We start from the raw sequence: 12,181 nt of genomic DNA, 5'->3' as shown, positions 1-12,181 counted from the left end.
CGCGGTTCCACCTTCCCCGCACAACCCGCCCGCCCACGACGCAAACTCGAGGTCGTATCACCCACACTTACGACTTAAAATGACTTATAATAGTTAAGGTATTACTGAGGCAGGACGATGTAGACCTTTTTTCGTCGCGGTACAGACGTCTGTAGCCGTGTGTTTCGGCGTGGTTCTGAAAGACGTGTCACGTGAGGGTCCTGGGCAGCTGCCCCTGCCCGTCAACCCCTCACCAGGCCCGAGGTTCGACCCCCGAGACCACTGCAAGCACGTCCTGCCACGACCAACTCACAGCCAATTCCTCTTGACTTGTTCTGCTGAACGCTACGTCTACATCTACCGCACCGTCCAAAACACACTGTGATTTTTTAACGTGACAACGTCTAATAAATCGATGAACGCCGGCTGCACGCACAGAAAAAGTGTCCCGTTAAGCACATTGTCCCGTTACGCTGTGTCCCGTTACGCTCATTGTACGCTTGCGCCGCATCTATCTCTCTTCCATTCGATTGGAACAACCATCGATTTGACGTTTTCGAGGCACATTAAACTTGAAACACTCCCATTCGTTTCCTACTTTTCCTATCATCGTCCTATCCTTAACAGAATAACACAGATTGGAAGAAGTTAAATAGCAAACATGTATAAAAGTTATAGTTAAAATAATCTCTTCGTTAAAGTAATAAACATATTTGAATTAAGAGTGCAAATAAAAGTAAATTTATCAATTAAATTGTAGATTTCATTTCACTCCTTTGTATCCCTACAAAATAGTGATAATTCAATAAAAATGATTTAATTTTATTCATAAAAGTATGCAATCATTTCATCAATGTTTTGTTATGACGTCACGTTAAACTATCGTCCGTAAACCGACTTTACAGACAACCAATTTTTTTGTAAATGGAACAGAAATATTCATGTAAAACTCACAGATATTTGTAAATTTGTACATTTACACGGAAAAATATGTATCACTACAAAATCGTGTTCTCAGTAATACTGGGTTCGGATTTTTACCCGGGCATTTATGCTTTGAGTTGTCCCAGTACCTCCAATAGTTATTCGTAACACGTTTCCTGAATAGCTTTCCAGTGTTAACTGCGGTTACTGTCAAATTGTTGAATATTCGATTATCTTTTCCATGGTTTGAAAAAAATTATGCTTGAATGAAACATCAATTAAAATGTAATATTATGCGCCAATTTCCGTAAGAAATACTCAGTATTATCTCGATAAACGTATTTTATGTATGCAGAAATAACCATAGCTATCTGTTGTACAAGTTTACAATATCTTTCTTGTAGTTTTGCAAACTATTTCTTGCAACTCCTTTACAAAGGAACCTTTTGTTATAGTACAGTTTTTTTTCCTGTGTACATCAGATTATATAACGTCTTCCATGTGAAACTCCACTGTTTCGAGGACAACTTTGCTGCTAATGGTATATATATAATTATGGACAGAATAGCTAAGACCAAGTAGCAGTGTGCTCCAATCTATCTGAGTAATAGCTCAGTACTCATAAATACAAACATGTAAAATTTGCGTTATTTTCTGGTATCAGAAAAAAACCTGTATCGAAATAAAAACACCACTTGTATAGGTCTCAAATCATAAATAATGAGCTAGCCTGGAAGTGCGATCAGAATCTTTGCCGTTCCGCCATGAAATATGAGCCAATGGGGCCTCGAATTACACGGCTACCGAGGCTCCATCTGCTTCAACGAATACAATGATATGAATTAACTATAGGCTCATATTCAATAAAGGAACATACACAGTAATAATGCCTAGCTTGAGCTCACACCATTATAATGACACTTATAAAAACAACGTAACTTCCAGAGTACTATTATGCCAGTAACAACACTTGTCCGAAAGCATCAGAAATATGTACTTTATAAGATGACATCAGGAGTTAAACGTTATCGCTTATTGTACATTTTTCTGCTCGAATAAAGGGTGTTATCATTTAGATGACCTATTAGTTTTAAAAGTAAGCCTTAGGTAATAACTCGCGTTGAAAAAGTTGTCTTAACTAATCAGCGAAGCTCTTCTTTAAAGTTGTATTGAATTACTTGAACTGTTTTCTGAGCTTCAGCTTTTAAATATACGAATATATAACTGTGATCAAAGCAGATCAGTGAAATTTTACTAAAAAAAAACTGTCGAATAAGTGATGCAGCATATTTTCACAGTTTCATATTTTGAGTGCGTTATTTTTTTACACGCTTTATATTAGCTTCACCTGTATGTTTGTTTGTATGTTTGTTTGTATGTATGTTTGTAACCGACTCCTTTGGGTGCGATTTTGACCCACTTTAAACGGCCAGATTTCATTGAAACTTTGTAGATTTATCGAGGACCGATGACAATACACTAATTTGATAAGATTATTCCATTAATAAATTTGCAAAATAAGATTTCTGTCAATTTATATAATTGGTAAAATGAAACAAAGACATATATATGTACAGAAAACCATTTCGCTCATGTGCGAACTGTTTTCTTTCAGTTTGTCTTTGGCGCGATATAAACAAAGCCTACTAAATATTGTGACATTTAATTAAATGAAAATTGAGAGTGGGTTATGATTATTGTGAACAATATACTTTCTTGAAGAGAATATTATCTATATTTGTAAAAATATAAAGAAAAAACTGAAATAAGGGCTTTAAATGTTGTTTCTTTCGTTATATAGAGAAACACAATTACGTCTTTGTTTCATTTTCTCCAATTAACCAAGAGTGAAACATTATTATAAAACAACATTTTATGCCAATATTTCACGAAACATGGAAAAATTGAGGTTTGATTTTGCTGTGAAACCAACAGCAGATGGGAAATCAAACACCATATGCATAACCTCAATAGATACACCTGATGGGCAGATTTTTGAAATTCCACTCGAACACTAACCTGCAAATCTACACCAAGCAGTTACAAATACTCCAAACTATGCCAAGGTCAGTAAATCATTAAATAAAAGACATCAAACACGGAAAATATGGATAAGTTTGACAGATGATATATCAAAAAACATATTTGGATAGAGAGCAAAACTTACAGTTTAAGGATTTTTACCTGGAAGAAATTGAGGAAAAAATAACCACTTTTATAAATAAACCAAACTTAAAAGTAGAAAATAAATAATAGTTTCAAAAACTAAAAACACGCTTTATATAGAAAACCAAACTAAAAAAAATAGAAAATAAATTTTAATAAATTTGAATTAAGAATAGTGTAAATTTTTTTTTATAAATATAAATTAAAAATAGTGTAAACAATAAAATAATGTATTTTATTTAAAAAAAGGCGTGGGGTGCTTTTTAAGATTTTATCTGTCAATAAAATATTTATAACTATTGACACCATGCACCCCACGCATTTTTTAAAAATAAAATACATTATTTTCTTATTTACACTATTATTAATTTATATTTATAAATTTTTTACACTATTCTTAATTCAAATTTATTAAAATTTATTTTCTATTTTTTATGTTTGGTTTTCTATATAAAGCGTGTTTTTAGTTTTTGAAACTATTATTTATTTTATTGTTCGGTGACCGTTCTTGCAATTTTAAAAGGGTGGAAAGTTTTGTTACGTAATCATACAAATACATGCGTTGGTCAGACTTGTAACAGCTAATTTAAAGACTTTAAAAACTTTATAACTCACCTTGTCAAACTGTAAAAACTTGTTAACTATTAGCTAACGTAAATTATGTATATTTCATTTTTCACGGTATATTATATGCTGAAGTACATTGCATAATTTTGAATCCGATGTGAAGTCTCTCACCATTATAGAATAAAAAAAGAATATATATATATATATATATATATATATATATATATATTACATTAGACAAGTACCCCAGTCTTCTTAATTTTTAGAAAGTAGGTTTTTTTACATGGGAATATCTTGTTCGACCGGTTAAGTAATTATGCGGTCCGTAAAAGCTGCAACAAATAGTTATCTTGTGCGTAAACTGGTTTTCTCCTGACCACGCAATGATATTAAGTGCATCCGGTTCGATAAATGTTGGTGTAGGACTGTATGTTATCATAAAATCAGAGGCAGGGACTCATGAAAGCACAGACATTTCCACTGGTGTATCAAGTTCTGCGCAAGGTGGTGTTAAAAAACAGCAACACCACTCACTGACTTAATTCGTGATACGTGTTGTTACGAAGCTAGATATCAAGTATCTGACTACACCATAAAGTTAAGTAAAAACTTTCAATTTTACATAACGGTCAGTAACTTTTTTCCGAGCATTCTTCCTCTGAATTAATAAAATCCGACTCTGTTCCGACTACAAAATAAATAAATAAAAATTTTTTTTAACACTCACCAGTGCACCGGTGATTGTACCTAACTTCTAAATCGAAGGAAGTCGTGGGTCTCATTCCTGTTTCGGGTGTCTGTGTTTTAGATTTAGCCAGATTATAAGCAGTTCCCCACTCAACCCAACTGTAATACTAAGCGCTGGAACCAGTCCACGTTGATTCGAGCCCAAGTATCACCATGACGGGACAATGATATGCTAGCCGACACCTCTGAACGCACCGGGAATCGACACAGCACCGACATAAGGCATGGACGTTAAAAATGTTTTAACCTTTTGACGTGGATTCGATGAACGTCTTATGTTTCGTGCAGGGAGTCAAGACATAACTTCGGCGACACGCAAATAGGATACATTGAAACGCCCACTACGGCCAAACCATACACTCGAGGCTAATAAATATACCATCGTACAGCCCGCTCTGACAGCGACTATCCCCCCGCGTCCCCCGCGCGCAGTTTGTAAACAAACTAATGATGCTGGAATCACAATAATACGATGGGCGCAACACGAAGGAAGTGACGCGACAGTGAAATATGCAGCGTCCTTTTAAACAAGCATGACAAACAAAAATAAACAATGGGCAATCGATTTCCTTTAAACCGACATGTTTGATAGAAATGTGTATGATTAAAATTTCAAATTCATTTGGAACAATTTTTGTAGTTAAACACTTTTCAAAGATCAAACCTCAAAAACATACACGAATAATAACAGTAATAGTCTAACCATCTTTAGAAAACAACGCGATGGAAATTGAAAAACTTTTTAATGAGAAAGTCTGTGGTTCCCAGGAATTTTGTCACGCCGACGACGTCACAATCATGTGTGTGGGGCGTGATTGCATGTTGCAGCAACAGGAGTAGATACCGGCCCCTGCGACACCCGGATACCACCCGCCGCGCAGCTGAGGCAGGCGTCATGCTGTGATACAGGCTACGTCGCTGGTCTCACGATAAGCTGCATTGCGAACACAATTCATTCCACAAACGCCCGAGAGAACGGTTCCAGTTCCTGCGTGCCGACGTGAGCTGTGTGGCAGCCAGGGTGAGGTCGCTGATTGATTAAAAAAACATGTGAGTGAGTCTTTCAGTGCTCGTCATAGTTGTGTAGCATCTAACCCCGGTAACGAGCAAATTCACGTGTTCTCATGCTGAAAATACACTTATAACCACCGCTAGAATTCGTTGCCGGGGCCGCTACGTCAACTATTGATTCATTTGATCAGCAGACAAAAAATTATAAACTTTATGATAAAATGGCTCCGATAAAAAGCGAAAATTACTTGAATAAAATTTTAAAACCCCGTCTTTGGACCTGATTTCCGACAAGGAATTTGATTAAAATACTGCCCATCTTGTTAAAATTCCTTAACTATAAATTTCCCTTTGGCTTTATGAACTTTGGCGCAGATGGCAGCACCGAGGTCGCACATTTCGTTCCATGCAAATTCCGTTCCATTCGCGAAATTCCTCCCACCAAATGCCGTATAATGAGAGCCATCAACAACTAATAGGTGCATGGCTGTCACGCGTGTTAGAAGGGAGAGGAGTGACAATGTGTACAAGTATGTGAGTGTTTAAGTATGCTAATTCGCATTCATACAATATACCCTAAAAGAGCGCTGGTATGCAAGCGCTCATTCAGGCGTATATGCTAATAATTCAAACATGCCCTCGAGTTCTCCGCTCCTGTCGGGCGCATTTTGCGTTGCCCTCTGAGCGTTACATTTCGTTATGCTTTGATGACGTCATCGCTCGAATTAACCAACCTGATATAAGGAAGTTTTACTTAAAAAAAAATGCAATTTTATTTAAAAAAATATTATACTACAAGTGTTTATAGGGAGAAAATGTAGATGCTTGTTAGACTTCACTATATCTTGTCGGCAGGAATTATTTCGTTGCACATTCAAGTCAGTGAATGATCATTAATAGCTTTATGAACATTGTCATAAACCTTTTTTTCCTTTTTTTTTCTTACACCCTTCACACTAAATCACTAAATTGTTACAATAATTATAATATTCATAAAATCTCGCTTCTGAGTGAGTGCTACTGACTACTTTTGTCTACGGGCCGTTTTGAGCCTCGACTGCAACCTCGCCTGGATATTCAACACATGCACTCTTCAATGTCACTTGCCCACGCGGTCAAACCTAATTGCCATATTCACAAAGAGACGTGGTGCCGGCAATCCGCGGGCCGCGGTTCGAGGCCCGCAGTGGCTACGACAGTGCACTTGCAACTGTCTCTGCAGCGGCGTCGCCTGGTTAAGCATCACGTCTCAGCAAGAAACATTTGAGGCCGGGTTCACAAAGACGCAACGAACGCAACGGAATCACGGACCTTCGCAAAGCAAGAAAGTCACAAGTAGTCACCAACCCAACAACCTTAATCGTTAAACAGTAGAAAACAAATACTTCTACGGACTTATTTTGATAATTCAAGTTTATCATGAAAACACGTGAAAGTTTCTATTTTTTGGGATTAAAAAGTGTAGTATTTACTTTCAATGTAAAAAAAAAAAATACAAGTGAAAACGTGATGCACACAATAAAAATAATATTGTAACATTATACACTCATTACGTCTGCATGCTTCTGCGCCTTTAAGAGTTTTCGAAACGCTTCACTTCGAATATAGAAGGCGGAAACGTAAATCAAAACGAAATTTGGGCCATGATCAGGGTTACGTTTTTTGAAGTGAAACTTTTTTTTAAAGCTGGTAGAGTATAATCAGAATCAGGGTAACAGAAGTGAGTAGGTAGCACGGAGATCACACGTGTAACGTATGTTACGTGGGGTAAAATAAAAAGGTTTGAAATGAAACATCTTTACAGCCGGTTATAGATGGCGGCAGTGTATGATTTTTTATACTTTACAATATTTTCTTATGCTTTTGCATACTTTAGCAAATTGTAAATCGTAACTTTAATCCCTCAACTCTGAGGTTGGATCCGTTATTAGCATTAACATTGTGACAATTTGTTTGGCCAACAAGGTTATGTATCATTTGATGTAAGTTTTTGGACATACGCCATTTTAGCAATGGCGTATGTCCAAAAACTTACATCAAGTCATGCACTCCCATTGCACAAATCTTTCAAAGATAATAGTTATGTATCATATATGAGGTATCAGAACCCCATTAATGCATCCTTATATATCAAATATTAGAGTATACTAAAAATTTCCTAACCGTATTATCTGTAAAGTTTCACTTATATCACACTAGCGGCCACTTGCGTGGTTTATAAACCTTTTTTGCGATGTTGCGTTCGCTACGTAGCTTCCACATTCAGCTCAGCCCGTGTGTATGGAGTGTGTGTGAGATCTGAAGTTGAAGTCAACTGGTTAGCAATTGGATAGTAAAACAAATGGTAGCTGCATAAAGGCGAACATGCTATAAATTAGTTTAACAGATTGAAAAAGAACTCGCTAGGAATAATCGTAAAATAGCCATCGTGCAGTGAATATTGCTAAACAAACATAATACCAAACAAATCTGCAAGAAATTAGCTTTAAACTTCATTATGATCAAAACAAATTGTTCTTCTATGCAGATAGGAATGAAGGTTGGGGGATGTTCTCATCTGGACTTCAAGTATCAACGAGGCAAAGCTCGTACAAACCAACTCTGTCAACCTCCATGTCTCGGGTAATAATAATAATGGCACAAAGAGTAGAGTGGAAGAGTGGGGGCAGTGAGTCATAGAACATGGAGGGAGATATAAAAGTGAAAACATAAATCATGTTTTGAGCGACATGTGACGCTATCTGTTGGCTGGGCCTATAACAAGCAAAAAAAAAAAAATCTCGGGGGGGGGGGAGGGGGGGGGGGGGTGGCCTCAAATCCAAAGTATTAGGTTCATAATGTTAATTTAACTACTGGACAACTAATTGCTGAGTAACAGAGAGCTAAACTGCGCGAGAAACACTTGTATATAAACGAGTAGGAGACGCAACATTTCTAAACAAATACGTGGCTGCCAGGCAAAATGAAGTGTGTGTGATGAATAGAGACCCGTAAAATTCGCGGGTTCAATGACCTCCAGGATAGACTCCAATATCCTCTACACACTCGGGCAAATGCCAACTGTTAATTGGCTGCTGACTTGTGAGTCGTCTCGACTGGGTGGTCTGTTATTCGACACTTCTGTGAGTGAGGGGTCTCTAATTGGCCCTCAGTCCTCCAGATTAAGAGTGAACCAATGACAGAAGCAAAACTTAGGTATAATTATTTGAATTTTAGCATAACACGAAATGAACCCGCGAATTGTCCGGGTCTCTAGTGATGACAGCTGCGTCAGCGGGGCACAAGACGGGGCAGAGCGGGGAGAGCGGTACTCACTGTCGCGGCACGTGGCGCCGGTCCAGCCCGACGTGCACGTGCAGTGGAACTGCCCCAGCGCCTCGGCGCACGTGCCGCCGTGCGCGCAGGGCGCCGTGGCGCACGGGTTGTCCACCGTCTCGCAGGCGGGGCCCGAGAAGCCCTCCGGACACGTGCACAGGTACTGGTCGGGCGCCGTGTTCTCGCACGTGCCGCCGTTGGCGCACGGCTCGTGCGTGCCGCAGTAGTTCAGGTCTGCAACACCGCAGTCGCGCAGCGCAACTTCACTCGCCTGCCCGGGGTGCGACCACTTCCCCCGCTAGATCACTGCAAAGTCTTTCCTTTACGTTGCGTTGGTGGCAATATTTTATAATAATAATAATTATTGTTATTACTTTTATTTCGGTGGTAGGTAAGATACAAACACACACACACACACAATTCCCACCAACTTGCGTACACCCTTTAATTTCATAAAATAAGGTTCTTTGAAAACATTACCACAATGGACAGAACAAAAAAAAAATTTCCGTACTTTTACAAAAGATTCCTTTCGAACTGACAAGAAAGATATTTTAACTTTGTACAACTCATGATATTTCATTTAATCATTATATTTTAAAATTCATTGAAAAGATAATTGAATATTCAGGAATTTGACTTTCATTTTGTTTTAACGTGCTTATTAATGAGCACAGTTAATACTAGAAAGCTATTCAGAAACGGTTCACAAATAACCTTAACTATTTGAGGTACTAGGGAAACACAAAGCATAAATACCCGTATAACAATTCGAGCCCAGTATTACTGCGAACACTATTTTGTAGTGATACAGTTGGTGTCATGTAAATGTAGAAATTAAAAAAAAATATATCTGTAAGTTTCATTTACAAAAAAAAATATAGTGCACGAAGACAAGCGACGACCAATAACTAATACTAGTTAATAGCAAAGCCCCTGGACCTGGTGTGCGGTAGAACTATCTTTCCGCGCGGGACCTTCAACGAGCTAGTGTCGGACGTGCGTGTGAGTTTGTATTATTTACCACGTTTCCATGTCAGGTTTAAAACGTTTCGGGTATCCAATTTAGTTTGTGTACGATACCCGTTTCCATGCAATAATTAGATCCAGTTAAAAACGACTTCGATTCGCTTGATATATTTGCTTGTTATAAGGGTGGCGACATTGAAATTTATGTTGGCTCACATGAAATAAATAAAGACGTAAGTAAATAAACACAAACAGGTGATTTGTCATTCTACTACGTCCAAAATATTTTCCGTACGAAAATAGAATGGATAAGCAAAACTAACACTCGTCATTTTTAAACAACAACACACTTTAAAGTGTTATAAACAACTGCCGTTGGTAACAAATGCTGTGCGTATTTACTTTCTATCCGTTTCCAATACGATAACCGTTTCCATGCCATTTTTCCCTCTGCTCAATCCCATTCCATCCTATAATTTTGGTGTATCGACCTTGAAACTCATAACGTTTTGGAACCCGTTTCCATGGACGTTTTCGAATCGGTAAGTGTTCTTAAAACGTTTTGAACCCGACATGGAAACGTGGTAATTGTTGCGACTTGACGTCTCGTCAATGCCTAGTGCACGGGGAGCTTTGCAAGCGTGTGCTAGTGGAACACCTGGCTGTGTGAATGGAAGCGTGCGCGTTATCGTTCAACGCCGGCTCCAAGGCGCGTGTCTTGGCAGCTGGTGTCCGGCAGGACTGTTCAGTTTGATCGCGGGTTTTGGTGGAGGACGGACCTGATACCGTGGAGGAGACTGGTTCTACCGCGAGACCGGACGTTTCAACCGCCTTGAACGCGCGCTGCAACAGTCCTCAGAGTCGGTCGGCAGAGCAGTAGGCCCTGGCCAATGGCGAGGGACCGTCCCGGCATTGGTCAGGGGAAACCGAAGCCAAGACGGCCGAAGAGGAACCACGCCGTTGGTCGCCGACTAGAATTACATTTCCACGCCTCAAGAGGACAGGCAAGGTCGCATAGTGCATGAATGACGAGAAAATATAAATCAACAATAGAATCTGAACGACTCGACAGGATTCGAAGCAGTTTTTTTTTTTGGCTAGATATTTCCATTGCGGAGACCTGAATGTACAGAAATAGCCACTACAAACATGCAGCCCACTAAGGATTTAAAAATTCCTTCCAAATCACTGCTATAAAATATTTTGGCAACGATTTTCCGAAGAATTTCTTAGTAAAATATATTTTAAAAATTTCCCCTGTTAGTAGATTCAATGACCATACCAAGAAATATCACAAGTATATAAACTTGGTTACAATGAAGTTGATTCTAAATGTTATGTTTAGACATGCTGACTCAGTAACACGCTAATCATCTTATTTATAAAACTCATTATAAATACTTAAGTAATTAAAAGTGTGCCATAAATTGCAATTGCGGATGTCTCGAAATATACATTATGTTTAATTATAGCAGCTTAGTTTCAAGTTAATGGTAAAAATATGCTAATGTGAGCTGATGAAGGAATCACTAATCGAAAAATAATTTCCCATAGAAGTTGTTTACCGTGTATTTCTTGCAGGAACGAGAGGCACATGATTGCAAAATTGGGAAGTAAGTTGTTACAAATTATAATTGATTGTTAAACATAAAAAATTTTTTTGGTTTTTTTTATTAACTATAAGAAGCCGGCACAAGATTTCAAAACATTTAATTAGCTTGGAAAACCCTGGAGAGCTGATTGGGAAATTTATATAACACGTAAACGAGTAAATGATATAAAGCAGTGATTAACTACAGGCTGGTTCTTCGCTGCACATTTTTATTGCCTCTTTCCCTGCGCGAGGAACCAGTTATTCCAAATAATCCGTGCGGCGGGAGGACCTTTGAACTTCGTGGGCGCAACGGTGGAGGGGGGGGGGGGGAAAAACCTTTTAGTTTCCTTTCACGTCTTAAAGCAACTGTCGCGAGGTGATAATTGAAAAAAAAAACTGAATTGTGAAAATATGAAAAAATAAACAATTTTCACTTTATAATTAAAATAATTAATATTTAATGAAAAAAAAAATATTTTAACAGGTGTGTAACACATTTTTTTATCAAATATATGATCATTTAACAACCGTTAATTACAAATCATTGGTAGGAATTTCAAAATATTTCAAGAGTAAAAATGTAGATACTACTATCAGATTATTTATTTTTGCTGGGATAAAATTCGTTGATTTAAAAAGTTTTAACAATTTGTTTCGTTTAGTTGGCTAATTACATTTATAGAGACTAGATATTCTATCTAAGGACTGGAAAAATTCGCGGTTTCAATGAAATCTAGGATAGACTACTGAATCGTGACATCTGGCAACTTGATGCTTGTGATTCGGCATTTCTTTGGCAAGGAGGTTATTCATTGGCTCAGAGTTCTTGACGTAAACTTTGGTACAATCAATCAAGCAGCAGAAAGTTAAATGCATTTTGATTCTAGCCTATAGCGAACGAAAATAGAA

General features: G+C 37.9%; 1 protein-coding gene across 1 annotated transcript in view; it reads right to left on the bottom strand.

Moving 5' to 3' along the window:
* Positions 1-12,181, bottom strand: part of LOC134535835 (protein jagged-1b) — a 356,686-nt gene that overhangs the window by 49,125 nt on the left and 295,380 nt on the right. Inside the window, exon 7 of the mRNA XM_063375156.1 lies at positions 8,710-8,943. Coding sequence (XP_063231226.1) covers positions 8,710-8,943 — 234 coding nt within the window. The remainder of the gene's footprint in view (positions 1-8,709; positions 8,944-12,181) is intronic.

Source organism: Bacillus rossius, chromosome 10, assembly GCF_032445375.1.
Source record: "Bacillus rossius redtenbacheri isolate Brsri chromosome 10, Brsri_v3, whole genome shotgun sequence".
Taxonomy (NCBI): domain Eukaryota; kingdom Metazoa; phylum Arthropoda; class Insecta; order Phasmatodea; family Bacillidae; genus Bacillus; species Bacillus rossius.
The sequence above is the reverse complement of the archived record's forward strand: the minus strand, read 5'-3'. Positions and strand labels throughout refer to the sequence as shown.